The sequence below is a fragment of the Panthera onca genome, chromosome E3 (assembly GCF_046562875.1).
Source record: "Panthera onca isolate mPanOnc1 chromosome E3, mPanOnc1 haplotype 2, whole genome shotgun sequence".
Classification (NCBI taxonomy): Eukaryota; Metazoa; Chordata; class Mammalia; order Carnivora; family Felidae; genus Panthera; species Panthera onca.
In genome coordinates this window covers 32,786,765-32,807,105 of record NC_138354.1, presented here as the reverse complement: position 1 = coordinate 32,807,105, position 20,341 = coordinate 32,786,765, and the positions used below count along the sequence as shown (strand labels likewise).

The 20,341-nt window shown below is 53.8% G+C and overlaps 1 protein-coding gene across 17 annotated transcripts in view; it reads left to right on the top strand.

Annotated features, from left to right (window-relative positions):
* CLEC16A (C-type lectin domain containing 16A) overlaps positions 1-20,341 on the top strand; it is a 202,679-nt gene that overhangs the window by 91,090 nt on the left and 91,248 nt on the right. For all 17 annotated transcript variants that reach the window (XR_009614839.3, XR_009614840.3, XR_009614841.3 and 14 more), the window contains exons 17-18: positions 483-611; positions 8,735-8,855. Coding sequence is in view for 14 of the 17 variants with exons in the window: in XM_060648495.3 (XP_060504478.1) it covers positions 483-611; positions 8,735-8,855 (250 nt within the window). In the remaining 3 variants the exon portion in view is untranslated. The remainder of the gene's footprint in view (positions 1-482; positions 612-8,734; positions 8,856-20,341) is intronic.

The window sequence follows — 20,341 nt, the reverse complement described above, 5'->3', positions numbered from 1 at the left end:
TGAGTCTCCGTCTTGTCGGCGGACTGGGAAACATCCCTTCCGGAGTCTTCGGGGGGACTAAATAGGATCTGTAGCTCACCGCCTGCCTGCAGTCAGTGGTCTGCTCTCCACCAACGGGGGGCTGCCCTCGCCAGGTCTGTCGTCGTCACTCTGGGGAGTACAGAGAGAGGGAGGAGGCTGCGGTCAGGGACCCGCTCCCCGCTGGGTGGAGGGGCCCGAGAGGGTGGGAAAGCACAGCTTGCCACAGCACGGAGGCAACTCGTCAAGGGTGTCCGAGCTGTCAGTTCAGGGGAAGGAAAACTCTGCGTCTCGGGAAAGAAAGGCTCGCGTCCCGCACGTCTGGCCGCCTCGAGGCCTCGTGCCAGCCTTAACGTGGGCGCGCTGTACCCGTTGGCTGTCGGCGGGTGAGATGAGGGGCCCGTGTAACCTGCCCCGGCCCCTCCCTCCCTGCGGTGAGGTTTCCTGTGATGTCTCTCTTCCAGATGAAGCCCATGAACGTGGAGTACCTCATGATGGACGCCTCTATCCTGCTGCCCCCGACGGGCACGCCGCTGACCGGCATCGACTTCGTGAAGCGGCTGCCGTGCGGCGACGTGGAGAAGACGCGGCGGGTGAGTGAGCGCAGGTGGGACCCACCTCTCCTGGGCTGCCGTCTGCCGGGGCCGCCGCCGGGGCCGGGAGGGAGGGTCTTCCGGCCGGATCGGGAGCCCGCCGTCCACCCCGTGTCCGGACAGCGGGCGGACGGGCGCCCCCCCTCGCGCCCTGCCGCCCGGACAGACTTCTCGAGGGGACCTGCCCCTTGCTAACGCAGGGTTGAAATTCCACGGCGCGGTGCCGGGCAGGCTGCCTTCGCTGGTGCAGGGCGCGACCCCCAGCCCCAGGCTGTGAGAGAAAGCCTCCGGGCCGCTGCGGGCACCGGGGGCAGGGGGGTGAACAGAGGGCAGGCAGCGCAGGTGAGGCCCGTGTGAAACTCTGGCCCAGAGAGGCTCAGCACCCCCGCCCGAGGTGGTGTGGTGTTAAGGTATCTGAGGGATCTCCAGGCAGGCACCCGCTAAGGAGACTGCGATTCTCGCCCTGCCTGCTTGCCTCCGTGTGTGGCGGGCACATTAGTTCTCAGAACCACCCCTTATCAGCGCTTTTTTTCTGAAGCAGTCTCGCAGGGCTCTTCACGGTATGCTATCTCTCTCGTAAGATCAGCTTCTTTCTTAGAAAGCAGCGTCACCTTGGGGCGCCTGGGCGGCTCAGTCCGTTGAGCGTCTGACTTCAGCTCAGGTCGTGATCTCACAGCCTGTGAGTTTGAGCCCCCCATCGGGCTCTGTGCTGACGGCTCAGAGCCTGGAGCCCCTTGGGATTCTGTGTCTCCCTCTCTCTCTGCCCCTCCCCTGCTTGCGCTCTGTCTCTCTCTGTCTCAAAAATAAATAAAAACATTAAAAAAAAAAACCAAACTACTTTAGAAAGCACTGTCACCTCGTCCTAGAAAAGCATTCCCTGGAGACATGAACGGATAAATGAGATGAATCCCTTGCCCTCTTCTTCTGAGTTAATCCCAGGCTAACCAGAGCCACAGAGGTGTTCGTTCTTGGATTTTGACAACCAGGAGTCACCTGCTGGATCGGCCTCAAACAGGAAGATTCCGTGGGCTTCCTCTGCCCAGGCGGTGATTTCGCCTCGGAGGCACGGGGTGGCGGGGGACGCAGAGGAGTTCGGACCTGTGTGTTTTAAGTCCATCCGCGTTCCCTGCCGTCTGACCAGACCCGCAGACCTCACCACAGGACCCACCCTGTCTGAGCCAGAGCGAGGTCCAGAAGGCTGTGAATGTTGAGAGCTCCTGCTCTGTGTTGGTACTGCCTTCTTTCTGGTTCGTGGTCCCCCAGTTTTCTTAATGCTTGTAGGAGCTCATGTCTGACAGAAAGTGAGTCTTCATATCAGTTCTCAGTATGAACCTCCTGATGTAATTTTACAATTGTCCTAGGAGACTGTGCTAAATTTAACCCATCTCACAGAGGAAGAAACTGAGGCATGAAGAGGTCCAGTGATTTGCTCAAGGTCCCCCAGCTGATAAGTAGCAGGAGCCAGGACTCGGCTCGGGCAGCGTGGCCTCCAGAGCTACCCTCTTAGCCACTCTGACCTGCCACTCCCTACTGCCACCTTCGTCATATTTATCAGTCCTACGTGGTTCTGGGCACCAGGGACGTGGAATACACCGCCTCAGTCATCTAGGAGTCAGAGTCTAGAGGCCAGGGTAGGAAAGGCAGCATCATCAGTTTAAGGGATATGGGGTCAGGCTCTTAATCCCGCCTGGGAGCAAGGTGGCACGGGCACCAGAGGGATAGGCCGGGCAGCCAGGGGGTGCAGAGCACCAGGGAGATGTGGCTCATTCCAACACCTCTAGGGAAGGGACATGGCTGGAGCGCAGAGCGAGGGAGGCCCAATGGGAAGTGATGAGGCTGGAGGGAGCTGATCTCAGGGGCCTTAGAGCCCAGCCAGGACCTTGGCCTTGGTAGCTGATTGCTGACATCAGGCCCTGCCAGCCCAGGGCAGACGGTCATGGTCCACAGGAGAGAATGGGAGAAATTCAGGGGTGGGGCAGATGGCAGAGGGAGGGTTGCTTGGGCTTTGGGGTTCCTTTACCCATCTGAGAGGAGCACGTCCCTGCCCTTGCCAGAGGTATTGTGGGGAGTCAGTGAAAGGCAGAACACGAAAGGCCAGTAGTAGTCCTTTTTTTTTTTAATAGATATTTTTCTTTTCTTTGTTTTTTTTAAGTTTATTTATTTTGAGAGAGTGCATGAGCAGGGAAGGGACAGAGAGAGGGAGAAAGAGAGAATCCCAAGCAGGCTCTGCACTGTCAGTGCAGAGACCAAGGCGGGGCTCAAAATCATGAACTGTGAGATCGTGACCTGAGTCGAAATCAAGAGTCAGATGCTTAACCGACTGAGCCACCCAGGCGCCCCAGGCCAGTAGTAGTTGCTGGTGGTCCGGGCCTCCTTCTTCTCTTTGCCCCTTACACCTCACTTGGTTGTAAGCGGCCTGCCTCCCTTGCCGCAGATGGGATGCGTAGCCCAACTAACCGAGTGCAGACAGCGTTGGCAATGTCTGCGCTTCCCTGGGGTCTCTTGTTTAGTCTTTGTGTGACAAGTTTATAAAAGCAACTCTGAAGCCTCAGGGCCCCTGGGTTTAGAGCCCGCGAGAAGGTGGCCGAATGGTAGAAAAGAGGGCCGGCCATCTCAGAGCAAAGCCATCTACCTTAGAGAAGCTTTCCTTTGTGACTTCAGATTTCTGAAGGGGAGTTTTGGCCACTCACCTCAGTCCGGTTCCTATTTCAAGGAGCTGTCTAGAATCCTCCAGAAGCTCCAGAATCCTTAGCCCATTTCAGACATCAGAACGCAGCAGTGTGCTTTGAATTTGAGCTAAAGGAAGTGTATGGTTTAGCAAGCAATTGAGGGCTTATGTGGTTTCTTTCAAGTTCTTTGCTTGTATCCAAAGAACATTCCATTTCATCCTTTTGGACTCAAAGGTTTTCTTCTTCTTCTTTTTTTTCCACCAAGGAAACTTTTTTAACTTTTAGGAGGCTGACCCTTTTCAGAAATCCCTTCTGTTTCCTTAAGGACTTGTTGAAGGAAGTTCAAACAACCCTTAATAATACATCATTCCTAACTTGTAAAACAGTCCTCCCTACATTCTTCAGAGAGCCCCTGGACACTCACCGTATGCCAGATGCTGTGCCCGAGGGCACAGAAGTGAACCGGGCTGAGGGGACATTTGAGTACAGAGTTCAAGATGTGAATGAGCACGGCATGTTCAAGAAGCAGGGTGACCGGCAGGCTGAGTGAAGGGAACGGGATAAGACAGGAGGGTGACCGGGCCTCGCAGGCCATGGGGAGGCACCCAGCTCTGAAAGTCACGTTGTGCCTCTTGCGCATTCTTCCATTCGACAGATGTGTTGAGCATTTTCTAGGTACTGCGCAAAACGCCAGAATAGACAGTGAATGGAGATTATAAAACGAGACCAAAATAGCAAGAGAGCCACTGAGCCATGCCAGCTGGTAAGGGAAGTTCACGTAGAAACGAAGGTCCTGGGAACTACTGGGGTCTGATGAGAACGTGTAAGCAGAAATGGGGACTTGGGCTGGGCCCCTCCAAGAGGCAGTGAGAGAAGCAGTTTAGAAAGAACACAGGCTGGTGAGACCAACCAAGTTCAGTGCCAGCTCCAGCTGTGTGACATTGGGCAAGTTGTTCAACCTCATTGAGCCTCAGGTTGCTCGTGTGTTCTGTGTCTCAGCTCCTGCCCAAGGTAGTTGGAAAGACGGGCTGCAAGGTGCCTGGCAGACAGAAGGTGCTCAGGAAGTACTTACTGTGCGGTGAAGCAGTCTAGCATCTGAGGAGGGAAGGAAAGAGAGTTTTTCGTGGTCTCCTGAAGCTTAAGGCTAGAGAAGAGTTAGAGGAATTTTGGTGAACATCAAAATCTGGTTTTAATCCAGTAGCTACCTTTCCGTGGTAATCTGGGAAGCCATTAGGAAACAAATGTATTTGTGTGAAATTTTATTTGTCCCTGAATTCTGTTCCCAATCCCCACATAAAACCACACACAGGTTTTGTGTTTATCGCTGTTGACCGTGAGGAAATAGGATATTTTGCTTTCCTCTCTGGACGTGTATTACGCATGAAAGAACATCTTGTGAGGTTCTAAAAGTGGAGGGGAAAGAATTTCCCGTGATTTCATCACCCAAGACACTTTTCGCGTCTCCTCCCTGCCTTTGTTTGCAAGCGTGTCTTCTCATGGAGGCAGGAAGGGTGCCTTGTGGCCTCGCTTCCAGGCCCCTCCCTGCCCTTTCTCCATCCTGCAGCAGAATCAGGAAGCTCTCCTTGTTGTGACGCGGTCGTCGCAAGTCGAATCTCTTACCGGGGCCTGAAAGTTTATCTGGTGACTTCTGCCATGACTTAGGCATCTTTCTGCTGGTTCGATATCCTGGTTGCTTCCGGGATCACGTTATTTTCAGCTAAACTGTCATGAGCAGCTTCACGAATACAGTGTTTTCTTTCTCCTGGCTTATTTCTTTAGGATAAGTTCCCAGAAGTGGAGTTTCCGCTTCAAAGGGTATGAACGTTTTTTGCGTGACACTGTACATCCTGGCAAGGCGATTTCCCAACGGGCTGTGCCCGCTTTACACTGCTTCGGCGTCCCATTAAGAAGGACTGACGCTTGGCGGCCACTTCCACAGCCTGGTGGGCTTCTAACCTGGTCGACTGCCCCGTAAACTCCGCGGCTTGCAGGTGTGGCAGGGGCAGTGGCAAGAGGGCTAGACCTGAGCGCCGTATACGGGGCGGCCCCAGGGCTCGGGGGCTGCGCCTCTGCGGTGGCCCCTGAGATCGGGGCCGGTGGGTACCCCCCATTCCCAGAACTCGCACCTGGGCTCGGGGGATTCGTGTGACTCACCTAGGTCCGTCTGAGCCCGTAGCCGTCCTGCCCCACTTGGCGAACTCGTTCCCCACGACCCCCTCGTAGAACTCGGCTCTTGGGGGCACTGGAGCACGCAGGACGCGTCTCTTCTTGGTACTTGAGCATGCTCAGCTGTCACTCCTGTCCAAAACGAATGTGTTCTTCCAGAGTCCGTCCGCCTTCCTGGCATTCTGTGGAAGCTTCAGAAAGAGTAATGAGTCCTTTTTCCTTTTTAGTAAAACTTGACAAATTGCATGTTTATTTGGCAAAGTCCAGAGAAGCGCTCAATAAAAGCCTGGGTCCCAAGCCTTAAATCTTTTGAAGGCAAAGGCATATGGTTGGAAGAATACAGAGTTTGGAGTCTGGTTATTAGCCGAGTCACTGTGGGCAGGCTGCCTCACATCCCCGGGCTTTGCGTTCCCGTCTGTAAAATGGGAACCACGCAGAGTTGTTAAAAGGCTTCAGTGAGATGTCGCGGTCTTGCCTCGCTAGTACCTGGCAGGACTCTGGTGAGTAGAGGGGGTGTTATTGTTTAGGGGGCTGTGGGATGAATTTGAGGGCCTTGATCCTGGTGTTTTACCTCTCTTTTGTGGATTCTTGGACTTGTGTGGCTAGTCAACGTGCCTGGTGGACCCTGTAGGACCCCCACGGGACCCCCATCTTTAGTCCGAATGGAGCACCTGGCCCTGTGGGGTCCGTCCTCCCTCGTGGGCATGGGCTTTGCACACCCTCTTCCTTCTCTTAACTGGGGCAAGAACCAGGAAAAGTATTTTCGGGGCGTTTATTTTATGTTCTGTATTTTTCACATTTTTATTCTATTATTATTGTTATCATTATTATTATCATTTGGTATTTCTGGAAATACCTGCCATTTGTTGCTTGCAGAGCAAAAGCAGATGTGTTACCAGAAAGGTCTCTCCTAGGAGCCAAGTTCTGAACTTTTATATTGGAAGGTTTTGGTTCTCAGACTGATGGTCTATAGAAAGCGACACACATTTCTGTTCTCAACCCCCAGCGAGGAGGGTCCTGCTTGATTTCTTTGCCCTCAGAACCCCGGGAGGAATGGGTTTTTGACACAGAAATGAACCATTCACTCAGCTTGGACCTGACCGATGGGCCTTTTTTGGTCCCATCCGAGGCCCGTGACTCATTATTTGAGAGTTCAGATGGCCGTGTAGTTCAAATGACCACCCACATCTTGGGCTTTCTGCGCTCAGGCCGGCACAGGCGTGTGAATTTCTTCGTGTGCTTGGTTAAGTGCCACAAGCATCAGACATTCCCGGTTCCAAGCCCAGCTCAGGCATCATCAGCCCTGTGAACTTGGTTCAGTCTGCCTCTCCCCGTTCCGTCTCTTCCCGTGTCACGGCTTTGACACTGCAGTGAGGTGCCCACGGTGCCTGGCACGCGGTGATTGCTTCATAATTGCCGTTTCGATTTTAAGAAAACGAAGCCACACTTCTTTCTCTTCAGATTGTTGCAGACGTCTTACGAAGACTGTGCTTTAAAAAGCTGATAAGAACAATCAGACCGATACTGATGCAGCTGCCACTCTCACTGCGATATAAAAGCTTATCTTCCTCTAGTACTTTGGCGTGACCTCAGAATGCATCCAGGACGTAGGATTGTTCTTCCGGTTTTCTACGTTAGGAGATCAAGAGAGTGGCTCAGGTCTCTTGCCAGTTGCAGGCCACGGCCAGATGAGGCTTTCCACGTGCGGGTGGGTATCCTTGTGGCCTGGGTCATCGGAAGCCAGCGCAAGCCCCGCTCTTTGGAGGCAGAGGCAGGAATTTGCCTCCCCGCCCCCGCCCCGCCCCCGCCTTGTTTTGGGAGGCACCTTGTCTTACGAAGGGCCGCCTCCCCAGTCAGTGGGCCAAGGCTGTAGCCTCAGAACTGTAAACAAGAAGACCAAAAGTGGGCTGGCGCTCGTCGCCGTGTGGCTCGCCAGTGGCGACAGTGGTGACGGTGGTTTGTCCCCGTGCCCTCCCCCGTGCCCAGCCATCGAGTGGCCGCAGTGAAGGATGGCTGCCCCTTTACTAGCACATGCTAGCCACGCCCCCGCCCCCCGCCCCCTGCCTTATCTCAGAGCCTCCTAGCAGCCCTGTGAGGCAGGGGCCACCACCCCCATTTCACGGATGTGGACGTTGGAGCTCACGGGGGTCGGGGGCCTTGCCCAGCAAGTCCAGCGCAGACCTCGTGTGTCTGACTGCAGAGCGGTTTCCCTCAGGCCTCAGGTAGGCCCGTCAGCTACGCTTCAGGGGAAGAGGTGGGAGATGGCCTGTGCGAGGGGCTGCCCCTCCGCTTCCTGGTCTCACCGATGGGCCACTCAGCTCCAGTCGGGGACCTGAGGGTAGCTTGCGTGCTACCAGCACAAGCCGGGCCCGCGGTGAAGGCTGCTTTCTGCACAAACATCTCCGGTTCCGGGGCCTGGGATTCTGCTTTCTTCCCGGTCTCTGGGAAGCGTCGACGGCCATGCTGGATCCCTCCCGGACGCCTCTTCCGCGGGCCAGGGATCCCCATGCTCGCGGAGCTGCCTCTGTTCCCGGAGAGCTGGCTGGGTCAGTGTGAGGGGCCCTTGGGGCACCGATGTCCCTGCACACCTGCCAGGCCCCAGGTCTGCCGTCCCGTCCACAGCGTAGCCCCTGTGCAAGGCCAAGGGGCTGAAGCTTTGTTGTGCACGGGCTCGCCCAAGAGGGGCAGGGGTGAGCTTTTAATCGAGTCGGGCCGCCCTGAACCCCGCAGGGTTCACCCTCTGTTCTCTCTGCCCCCACATTCAGTAGGTGGGACGCGGGAACGCTGTCACTTGGGATTTGCTTTTCCAGATTCTGTGCCGGTTTAGTGGGAAGAGGCCAGGTTCCAGCCCTCCCTAGATGCATGCCCTGGGGCAGGGAACTTCACCTCCTTGGGTCTCAGTGTCTTGTCCACAAAGCGGGCCACCTGCTGAGGACGCAGGGGTGTGGGGTGGGGGTGGGGGTGGGGGGGGGGGGTCAGAAGGTCACGTGACACTAGGGGAGAGGTGCTGGCAAATGACAAGTGCTCGGTTGAGGTGAGGTGCCCTCACTTGTGGATAAGTGGGAACAGGCTGCACCTGTTGATTCTCTTTATTTTTCTTCTTCTTCTTCTTCTTCTTCTTCTTTTTTTTTTTGTCTTGCTTTGCAAACACCAGAGCACTGGGACTGGGAGAGGTGGACTTCGTTTTATTTGTTGAAATCAAGAGCCACTGTGTGGTTTCTCCACATGGAGCACGTCACCTAACTAACTACAGGTTCATTCTTTGCTGCTCCCCAACTGTTTGTGCAGGCCATCCGGGTGTTCTTCATGCTCCGTTCCCTGTCACTGCAGCTGCGAGGGGAGCCCGAGACCCAGTTGCCACTGACACGGGAGGAGGACCTGATCAAAACCGATGACGTCCTAGATCTGAGTGAGTCACGGCAGGGGTGAGGGGGCGGGGCAGGGGGCAGTGTCTGCTCCACTCTGCCGGCTCAGGCGTAGCTGGGAGGGTCAGTGTGCCACCAGCATTTGGGACAGCGGTTGATCCGTCACCAAGCACCAACAGAGCGTGCGTGTCCCACAAAACTCCAAGAAAGGGCCCTGCCTTCTGGGTGCTCGGAAGCTCGTCCGCGGGTTCTGCTGTCCTCAGCCCAGGTGGGGCTGTGCAGGTCGTCCGCCGAGGGGTCTGGGCGGGGTGATTGGGGTCTCCGGCTCCAGGATCCCTGCCCTCCATATGACCATGGCACTGCCAGTTTGATTGGTTTTCTGTATGATGCCAATGATTAAAGATTCTGCTGCTAAAAAGGGGGAGGGGGGACTTTCAAAAGTGACTGTGGGTGACTTGATTAAAAGCGACAACGGGCATTAGCCTGGTTGCGTTCCGATAACCCTTCTCGTACGTGTAGGGCTCTCTCTTTCCTCCCATTTGCTATAGGGCACGTGCACAGGGATGGGCAAGGTGGCATTGTGATATAGTAGGATTCTTCGGTTAGAAGAGACGGAACACACAACTTAGGCTGGCTTCAGGAACAGAAAGGGGAGTTGGCTGACGTCACTGGGAAGTCCAGGAGTACACTGCCTTCAGGCATAGCTGCATCTAGGGACTTAAGCGGCATCATCAGGAAGCCGCTGCCCTTTGTCTCCGCTGGGCTTCCCTTTGTTCTGCCTTCATCCTCAGGAGGGCTCTTATCAGATGGTGACAAGGAGGCCGTCTGCCGTTCCAAAATCTACTGAACCGGCTAAGCAGCCCTTCCAGAAACAGGCAGGGCTGCTCCTTCCTGTGACTTGATGGAGGTCCACAGCAGGGCTCTCATTGGTCTGGCTTGGGTCCATTGACCATCCCTGAACCAATCTGTGGTCAGAGGAATGTGGTTCACTAATGGGCGAGGCCGGGGTCTCGTGGCTGGTCCTGGAGCTGGGAGGTGGGGCCCATTTCTTTTGAAAGAAAAGACTCAGACTCCACCTGAGAGTGAGGAGGGAGGTTGCCCTCAAAGAAAACTCAAAGACATGGAAGTTGAGCAGGCAGGACCTGCAGAGGGCCACCCTTTGTAGCATATGGTAAAGACAGGGTCCTGTTGTTTTAAGACCGCTTTATTGAGATCAGTTTACGTCTGATAAAATTCACCAAGGTTTAGCGTACAGTTGAATGAGTTTTGACAGAAGCGTTCCGTTGCGTGACCCACGATCCTGATGTAGACCCCTGAGGGTTGGCACTTGAGCCGGATACCCCTGCCCTGCCGTGTGTTCCCTTGAACCAACGATGGAAAACACCCCCCGCCCCGCTTCTATTTCCTCACCTGTAAAATGGCGATGAACTTCCTTATATTATGGGCCTGTGTTGAGAACTGAGCAAAATCGTATGAAATATTACACGACTGAGCATTGTGTCCAGGGTATAACTGTGCTCAGGAAGCTGCAGTCCTCTGTATTACCTGCTAATTAAATAAGGTGATGCATAGAAAGTGCAGAGCTTCCTGCGTGAATAGAGGATTCTCCGTAAGTGATTATGATGGGTTTTACCTGTTTGTCTTAACTTCTTCTTCTTGCCTTCTTCTTGTTCTCTTTTTGTCTTCTCTCTCTTGGAAGAACAAGGGAGCTGTGTCCTGTACGGGCCGCTCTCTGCTCATCTCCTTTGGCCCCTTCCTCCTTGAGAGATGGCCACAGGGATTTCTTTAAGGGTTTAAATTGATTAAGCTGACTGGAGAGAAGATAAACCAGTCTTTCTCTGATTGGATTCAGGGAAGGAGGGAGACAGCTTGCTTTCATGGGCAGCAAGAACGTTCGCATCCATGAAATGGAATTAAATCTTATGCTGGGAATTCACGTTGCTTCCTTCCCCCTCCACCTAGGAATGGCCCGCTGAAAGAAAGGTTAAAAGTCTTTCACTTATCAATTTTAATTGACTAGATTGCTAGTTGAGATCACTTAACTGAACCTTTTTGGGTAGCTGGCCATTAAGAAAGTAATGGCTGTCTGTCTTTACCCAGCCCCATCACAAGTTATGTCTTCGCTAAAGGGCGCCATCCAGAAAGTACTAGGAATTGTGGGTTTTATGAGCACATGGTACTAGAATAAGATATGCATGTGTTATTGTTTGACTTTTCTTTCTTCTTTTTATTCTTCCTGGCGATTGTTCCTAAATGCTGGATCTCCCCTTCCATTGGGGAAAAGTCAGCACGCTCTGCACGTCACAAAATGCCTGCTATGTACATAAAATGTAGGCAACATCATAACCTAGACGAAGGCATTCATATTTGCCAAGCGATTGGAAACTGGGCATCCTCCTTGTGAGCGTAGTAATTTGAGGAGGCTGACTTCGGGGAGAAATGCTGGGGGCTGGTCAACTTTTCTGGAAGGTGATGTGATACGGCGGACAGGCACAAAGGAATGCTAGCTCCAGCCGACCAACAGATCGCAGGAGGAGGTGACTTAACCTGTATTTACTGACCTTGTCACACGTTGATAAGAAACCACAGCCGCATCACATATCTCCAGACCAGCTGTGAGCCTCTGGGTCGGGTGTGGCAGGTGAGCTCTGACAGGCTGGCTCCTGAATAGGAGCCTCGTGGAGGCCTTCACCCCTGCCCCTCCGGAAAGAAGCCAGCTGCCCGTGCTCGAGCCTGTTTTGTTTTTGTTTTTGCCGGAGAGGAGAGTGGCTTGGGGCAGAGGTCACAGACTGGCAGCGTGAAGGAAGGGAGGGCAGGCGGGCAGGAGGCAGAGAAGGGGGATGGGAAGGGAAGGCTGCTTGACTAGATAAAACAGATCAGACTTTTAGAGAGAATGGCCCCGTGAGTCACCACCTACCCCGCCTCCAGCTTCAAAGGTTATTACTCTCACTGCCCCTACCAGTTCTCTTTTTATATACCCGCACCCCGCGTATTAAAGCAAATGGAAGACGTCGCATCTATACATACTTGTCTCTAGCAGACAAGGACTGGGGGCTGCTCTTGTTAACTGAATTGGTTGCCACCCTTGCAGATGGTGAGGTTGCCCGGCCCCGCTGCAGCTCCAGATGGAGCCCGGGCAGGAGGGAGGGCTGGCGGCACCGTGCCCACTCCGACAAGCCATCGGGCTGGTGGCATCGCTCAGGGCCTTAGGGTTCCTGAGGCTCAGCGGCCTTGCCTCTAAAATGGTTCTGAAGACTTGCCGGGGAGCTGTTGAAAATCAGATGAGATCACGTTGGTGAAGCTCCCGGTGCCGTGCTGGGCCCATCGTAGGTGCTCGGTGAGGGGAGAGCTGGCTGTCGTCCCTGGTGCAGCTGCTGGAGAAGTGATGTAGGGCTCACACTGCGGGGGTCCGCGGGGTGGGCATCTTCGGCTTTGGCAGCGATTTGGAGGAGCGTATCCTGACATGTTTGAACCAGTTCATCACTTGTATGATGTCCCCATTTTGGAGGTAAGAAAGGCCGCGCTGGCTGCCTGCATCCAAGTGAAGGGAGCCTCACCGGGCAGGGCACTCCTGCGTGCTCCCTGATGGGCCTCCTGACCGACAGGCCCCTGGAGTGCCCTGAGGACAGCAGGCTGTGACCAGAAGCCAGCTTCCTGCCAGAATTGGCACCAGGGCCTTCCAAAAGGAGTCTTGCCTGTTTCTAGAAAATATGGCCTATCACAGTGGGGAGAAATTCCCCCCCTTGTCCATATATCCTAAGTAGATACCAGCCATCCTTGTGAAACTCCTGGATTCCTTCCCAGCCTTTTCCACGTGGCCACTTGACGTTTACATAGTGTGGCCGTAGCATGTGCGTCCCACACCTAATCTTGTCCCCTGATTTTCTAGACCCAGTCCGCAGATCCATCCATTCATTCCACGATGTGTTGGGCGCCTGCTGTATGCCAGGCACAGCGACGGGAGCTGGGATGTGATGGTGAGCTGAGGTCAGCTTGCTCTCTGCTCTGGTGGTGCTTCCAGTTTGGAGTGGGGGTGGGGAGGGCCGCCAAAGGTAAGGAAGTAAGTACACAATCACAGGTTGTCGGAGATGGTCTGTGGAGGCGGTTGGACGGGCTCTGTGCTCGAGAATAAGTAGGAGAAGAGACCTCCTAGGCTGGTTAGAGAGGCCTGTCTGGTCAGGCACCGTGCAAGGAGGGACCAGAAGATTGTGGGAAAAGGCAAAACCGAGGCCCGCCAGTTAGAGGGGATGGCAGAGGTGACGCCGGAAGGGGAGAGAGCGTGGTGTGTCCGGCAGCTGGTGTGGCCAGCAGGGGAGTGAGGGGCTGAGATGAACCAGAACTCAGGCCCAAGGCAGCGGGAACCCATCTGAGCGTTTCCACAGGGCCATCGGTCCTTAAAGTGTACTTCCAGGTCACTTGGTCCCAACAGAGCCCCAAGGGGCTGGAGAGGCCACGTGGGAGGTGGTTCTGAACATGGGCTTGGGGACCAGGCTGTGTCTGGCGTGAAATCCCAGCTTTGCCCTTGTAACGAGCTAGCGTATGGCCTTCTACAAGCAAATTTCGTGTCTTAGTGCCTCAGTCTCCTCATCTGTGAAATGGGAGTCGGTGGGAGGAGTGAAGGAGTTAATAGGTGTGAAGGGCTTGGAGCAGTGCCTGGTGCGCTCGCCGGCCAGCCGTTTGGAAGGCCCGGCGGGGTTCGGGGATCAACCAGCAGTGCGAAAAGGGGGATGGGAGCACGGACGGCATTTCGTGGCGATGCTGGAGATCCAGCTGGACTCTGGGCTCTGAGCTTGGCGACAGTGTGGGCAGCAAGGGGTGGGGCTGGGGGGACAGCGACTCCGTAAGCAGGGGACCAGCCCTGGAGGAGGAGACGAAGCCTAGTTGGGTGGTCACAGAAGAGGTGCTGAGCGGCGGCCCGGCCGTGATGCCCAGGGCGAGGGTCGGGCGTTGGCAGACACTGTCCTCGGGAGAGGTTCTCCACAACTGTCACGAACTTCGCAGTTACCGTGTCGGTAGAACATTGGCCGAGGCGTCTCCTGGGACCGTTGCATACCTGGTGGCATTTCTCCTTGTGCCGTGTCACCACACAGATGGCTGTTGCTCACAGGTGCCCACAGCAGTTAGAAACCTAGGTCGCACAGTCTGTGCGAGGGGGTCCCAACCCTCCAAACGCGGGTCTGCACACCAGCAGCTCTCTGTACTCTGGGCCTGCCTCCTCGCCCGGACTTGGACACACCTGTGTGGGGGCCTGGAAACAGGCCCGTGGAGGGTAGAGCAGTGGTTTCCTGTGGTTCCTAGACCTGGGGACTGCACTGCCCAGTACTGTGCCAAAACGATGAAACCCCAACAAACCCCTGGGGTTGGGATTGTCAACTTTTTATTTTACGAAGTCTTTTTTTTTTTAAAGCATTTATGAACTACCATTTCATAAAAGAAAGGAATCCCAGATAAGTAGGAAGGCCATCATTTCAGAACAAGGGACAGACTTTCCAAGAACTATGCCAACGTGCTATGTTTTAATGGGGTCTATTCTTTTATTCACCTTTGAGAGACAGAAAGACAGAAAGACAGAGTGCAAGTGGGGGAGGGGCAGAAAGAGAAGGAGACACAGAATCCGAGGCAGGCTCCAAGCTCTGAGGTGTCAGCACAGAGCCCGGCATGGGGCTTGAACCCACAAACCTTGAGATCATGACCTGAGCCGAAGTCAGACGCTTAACCTACTGAGCTGCTCAGGTGCCCCAGTGGGGTCTCTTCTTTAAGTAATTCAAGTACAGGCCAATTACAAGAACAAAAGTGTCTCTGTCGTTTTTGAGCTCCGTCTGGTAGGGGAGGTGAGGACGGACCACCTGCGCACACAGAGGAAAGTCAGATGGCCACTGTGTTAAGGCGCCCAGGGGTTGCCTGGAAGTCACAGAGGTTTTTGAGGGAGCGACCACCCATCTGATGGCTGGGTGTGCATGCAGGTGCCTGGCAGGAGCAAAGGCCCTGGGGTTGAGGGGGAGTTCAGGAAGATGAGAAGCAGCGGTGTGGCTGGAGGGCAGGGCAGGGTGGTGAGAGGACTGCGTTTGCCTGGGGCCCAGTGTGTGGGCCTTGCAGGTCGATCAGGGGTTCGGGCTTTCTCCTAAGAACAGTGAGAAGTGTTTTTCACCTGGTGATACGATCGCATTTGTATCTCAGAAGGCCCTCTCTGGCCTCAGTGTGAGGGTGGGTTTACGGGGTGAGGGGCAGCGTTCCAGCCAGGAGTCCTGGAGAGAGGCCAGGCCTGTGAGACGGATCCTGCAGAAGCGTTGTCCGAAAGGTGGTGCCCACAGGCTTCTTACACAGCCCGGTTTGCCCCAGCAAGTGGTTCCTGAGCGCTCTTGGTTTCTGCTCTAGGGCCCAGGTACAGGGACTCTTGATTGCTGGGAGGCCCATCCTGTTTGATCCAGTCTGTGCTCTTGAACCTGACCCAGACCCGTCGTGCCTTCAGAGCTAATTATTAACAACAGTGATGTCATTTTGGTTGATCTCGTCTCCTGCCCAGCAGGGCAGGCTGCTGTGGGCCATCCCCCAGCGCTCCCGGCTGTTTCTAGGCCAGGACCTGCCTGTTTTGACAAGGGAGCTGAGGGTGTGGAGGAGGCCCTGGGTCCCAGAGCACTGCGGACTCGGAAGAGGACGGATCTGACATCTGGATCCCAGCTCTGCCTCTTCCTCGCTGTGTGACTGGAGACACATCGATCCACCTCTCTGAGCCTCGGTTCCTCATTTGTAAAATGAGAGTAGCAGTGCCCGCCTTTGCAGGGAAACAGCTGTGCAGACAGGTTGCAAACATCTGGCCCTCAGGCCCACGGATGTAGTTGGGTGTCTGGCAGAATATGTGTAATTTTATGTTAGTTGCCAACATTTTATTTATTTACTTATTTACTTATTTATTTATTTTTATTAATTTTTTTATTATTTTTTACAACATCATATGCTCTGTTTTATTGCATCTCGTGTTGGGCAGAAGACAACACCTACCTCAATACCAATAACATGTTGCCAACATTTTAAAATCGAAGTATCTTACTGCGCAAACCCAGATACCTCTCACTTTGAATGTGAAACGGTCTGGTCCCTTGGGGCGGAAACGCCCGCAGGCAGCAGCGGGCCGCCTCTTTGCAGGGGCATCCTTCGCACCAGCTTGTGCTGTCTCCAGCCGCGGGCCTGCGCTGGACCCCAGCCGCCCGCTCGGCACCTCCCGCCTGCCACCACAGCGGACTCGAGCTCCCGCGCCGACCTGCCTCCTGCAGCCTGCCCGTCCCCCAGTTGGGGGCGTCTCCGTGCCGGTGCTCAGACCCCGGGCTCGTCCTTGATACTTTCTCTCCAACCCGCCTTCCGGTCGGCCAGCACCCCTGTTCGGCCCCTCTGTCCAGCTGTATCCAGATCTGACCACCTCTCTCAGCTCCACCGCCGCGAGTGCCCTGCCATCTGTCACCTGCATTGTTGTAGTGGCCTCGTAACCAGTCATTTGCTTCTGCCTTGTCCCCTGCAGTTTATTCTCAATGTAGCGTCCAGCGTCATCTTCTTAAGCCAGGGGCGCCTGGGTGGTTCAGCCAGTTGGGCGTCCGCTCTTGACTTGGGCTCAGGTGGTGATCTCACAGTGTGTGGGTTCGAGCCCCGCATCCGGTTCTGCGCTGACAGCACGGAGCCTGCTTGGGATTCTCTCTCTTTCCCTCTCTCTCTGCCCTTCCCCTGCTCATGTGCTCTTTCTCTCTCTCTCTCTCAAAATAAATAAACTTGAAAAAAAAAAAAAAAAAGCCAGGTCACATCCTACCTTTATCACAGTGGCCTCCTTCCGACCCTGACTCTACGGTGACTGAGAGGCTGAGTATTACCTAGCGCCGTCTGGCTGGCTCTGCTCTCTTGCTTCTCTTCAGACACGCCAGGCACAGTCCCACCTCAGGGCCTTTCCTCTGGCCGTGCGCCCCACCTGCAAACCACTCACTCCCCAGAACAAGTGCAGCTGTGGACACTTACACGACCCGTGGAAACCCGTGTGTGTCAGCCGTGCTCCACATTCCGCATGCGTGTTTGAGTTTGGACCAAGGCCCCCGGTCTCTGTTATCCTTTCGTTTGTTGATGAATAGGAGAGTGAACGTCATGAGCGACCCTGCGGCGTTTCCCATTTCCCCATTTCCTAGCATTCTGCGTGCTCATCCCAGTGCCCTGACAGGCGAGAGTTTGCAGGCCACTTGGAAGTTCTGGCTGTATTCATCACGTTGCCGAGATACTCTTTTCCAGCAAGGGGATTGTGAAGCTCCCCAAGCAAGTGATGTGGTTTGACCGTAAGTCCATGAAAATGTCAGCTCATTGATTTGCTTCTCTTGCAAGGCCAGTGATAGTCTTGTGGTCCCATCTGTCAGTTCTGGAAAACTCTCCGTGTTCTCTGGCTTTGTTGATGGCCTGGTCATTGTCCTGTGCCTCATCCTGCCAGAACTGATAAAATGACATCATTAATGAAGCCTGTGAAACACAAATCCAGAGTGTGGGACATTCTAAAAGACAGCTGACTCGAACTTCTCAAAATCGTGAATGCCATGGGAGACCAAAAAAAAAAAAGAGGGGAGGGCGTCCATTCTATTATTGTTCTAAATTCTCGAAACGGAGGAGACCCCACTGTCCATTTGGGTTGGTTCTGACTTAGACGGAGAGGAACGAATAGCTTGAAAGGACTTGTTTTTGAAAACTGAGATTGGGAAATTTGCACGTGGACCGTGATCGGGTATTAGGATTGAGGTCCGCATTACGTTTCTTAGGTGTGATAACGGCATCGTGATTCTGGGGGAGAGTGTGTTTGTTTTTAGGAGGCGCAGGCTGAAGTGTTGAGGGCTAAGCTGAATGCTGCTTGCCACTCGGGAGTGATTCACAAAAATGTGAGTGTGTGGGTGGAGTGAGAGAGGAAGCAAACGCAGCTTATGTGAACAGTTAGTGAATCTAGGTGAAGGGCATGTGTGTGTTTATTGTACTATTGTTTAAACCTTTCTGGACCTTTGAAATTTTTCAACACAGAAGCTTAAGAAAGTGGCAAGAGAGACATGGGGCCCTTGAAAATCATTTAATTAACGAGGAGCGGCATGCTTAGGGAAGGGGCCTTGACTTCAGGAAAAACAGCTGAGTTGGAATCCCAGCTGTGTGACCCGGGGCCAAGTAGTTAACCTCTCTGAACTGTTCTTCCTCTTTGTAAAGTGGGGATGATAAACTGCGTCAGGGCTGCTCTGCAGACTCAAAGAGAGAATCCCTCAGGAATACGAAAACTGTCCTTCGCATTCGTCATCTGGACAGCACACGGGGTGTGGAACGACTTTTCTTTTGAGAATGTTCTCTGTGGGAGTGCTGACATACCAGAGCCTCATGACTGCTTCTGTCCATGGGATACATTGAAAAGCAGAGGTGGTCACACAGGCGCGTTGGTTAGACGATGGTTTCTTGGAAGGATGACTTTTAGGAAAGTGGGTGCTGGCTGATTTGGCAAAGAACTGAAACATGCAGGGGAGGCCTGATTCAGACTCAGATGGCTCCTTGGGGGCAAGTCAGTGCAAGCGTTGGTGCCTGGAGCTCAGGAGAACTGGAGCTGAAGCGGACTGATGTGGAATCAGAGGCACGTGTGGATGTGGCCTTCGAAGTCCCATCCGGAGCTGAGTGTGGTCTGTGGCTCTTCAGCCTGTACCCCCACTGCTCTGTGTCTCTAAAAGGTCTATAGTGCGCACACGGTCTCTGCATGAGGACGTGTGGCAGAGCGCCCCAGCGGGCACCCCACCTGGGCGTCGCCTGACCTGCGGACTGGGACCAGTCTCGACCCAGCTCCAACCCCACCCCACGGTCCCAGGGTCACCAGCCCCCTTGCCTCTGCCCTGACTGAAGTTTCTCTGTCCCTAGTGCCTCGTGCTGGACCTGGCACACAAGTAGGCGCTCTGAGAAGGCTTGTGGGTTTGAACTGATCAGAGCCTTAGCAGTGGCTTTAATTATTCATAAACGCTTAAGGCACATTCATTAACACGAACGTGGCATTTCTGAATGTTGTCTTGAGTAATTTGAGGCAGTTGGATTGCAAGTTAAGAACCCTGCATTTGAACTGTCTTGACCATGCGTTTGAATAGCCAGGGCCCCAGTGCAGACCGCCCTCCCCATCCCCCCACCCCCTACAGGAGAAATATACCAAGAATCTTAAACTGACCTTGGAGTTTTCTAAAAATGCACATTGCGTTAATGTCAATAGTTGTGCCAGCCTACGTCATCTTACCTAAGAAGTAAAACACTGGGTTTCTGCCGCCCCCCTTGCCCCTCTTTGATACTAGAACCCCAAACTTGATTGCCCAGAAAAAAGCGTGCTTGAATTAACCCACCAGTTCTCTCAGCGAACAGAAAACATGGGATTAACAGCATTTCCCCCCCTCTATGAATCAGGCTGCTTCTCCGTGTGCTTGATGAATAATGTTGCTGGCCCCTTTTCAGAAATGAAGTAGAAATATGGAGCAGTGAAATTTGTATCTTATAAAGTGGCTGGAAATGTGGTTATAATACAGCTGTCAGTTTTGTTCAAGTGGAAAATTTTAAAGTAAACCCAATTGCAGCATTATTTGGTTCTCTTAAAGCAGGGTGATGTAGCCGTTTCCTGTGTATTGATTATTTGATTGGTACCTGTCTGCTGGACTAATTTTTTTTTCTTCTCAGTAGCGCTCATTGATGTGGTTTAATGTATATTCCTGTAATCTTTCCCTGTTTTATAAACTTACAATGATAATTGAGCTACATTAGAGAGCCGTGTCCTGCTGAAATCACAAGGTCACCTAATGACGGTGCCCTCTGTTGTCGGTTGTGTAGTCAGTAGTCCCCAGGATTGTTCTTCGGAAAAAGACAGAACTTGCAATTTTTTTTCCCCCTCTAGGAAGCAGAATTTCTAAATTCCATTCTCTGCATTGGGGAAATGAGGCGTTCTGAGTAAAAGAGACTGGTTTTGAGCTTTTTCCTTTCTTGCCTTTGAAAATCGTCATTTCTGCTGAAGACACTCCACGATGCAAGTGTTTTTTCCCCACATCCCAGTCCTTCCTGTGGGTTTGCAAATGGGGCCACGGTTTTGTTCCTCGGATCAGAGGGGACCTGCTGGCCTAGATTTGCTCAAGGAGCGCTGTCTTCTGAGGCACGGCTCGGCCATTGGGAAGTGGATGGATTTCAGACACGGCTCTGTTCCAGGGCGGCCCCGGCATTCTCACGCTCTGTGACCCAGGCATGTCCCCCTAACCTTGGATCTCTCTGTCTGTACGTCATGGGGCCGTCGGGAGGGAGGGATGCTGCCTGCTGAGCAAGTGTCTGGTGCGACCTGATAGGGCCTGGCCAGCAAAGGCCAGCAGAGAAGCTACTCCCACTTGACAGTCTTCCCCAGTCAATAAATGGGAATTCCATCTGCGTAGTCACTCAGGCCACAAGCCTTGGAGTATCCTGTCTTCTCTCTTTTTCTCACCCCTGCGACCACGCCCTCTGCCAGTCCTGCCGGTTCAGGCATCAGGTAGAC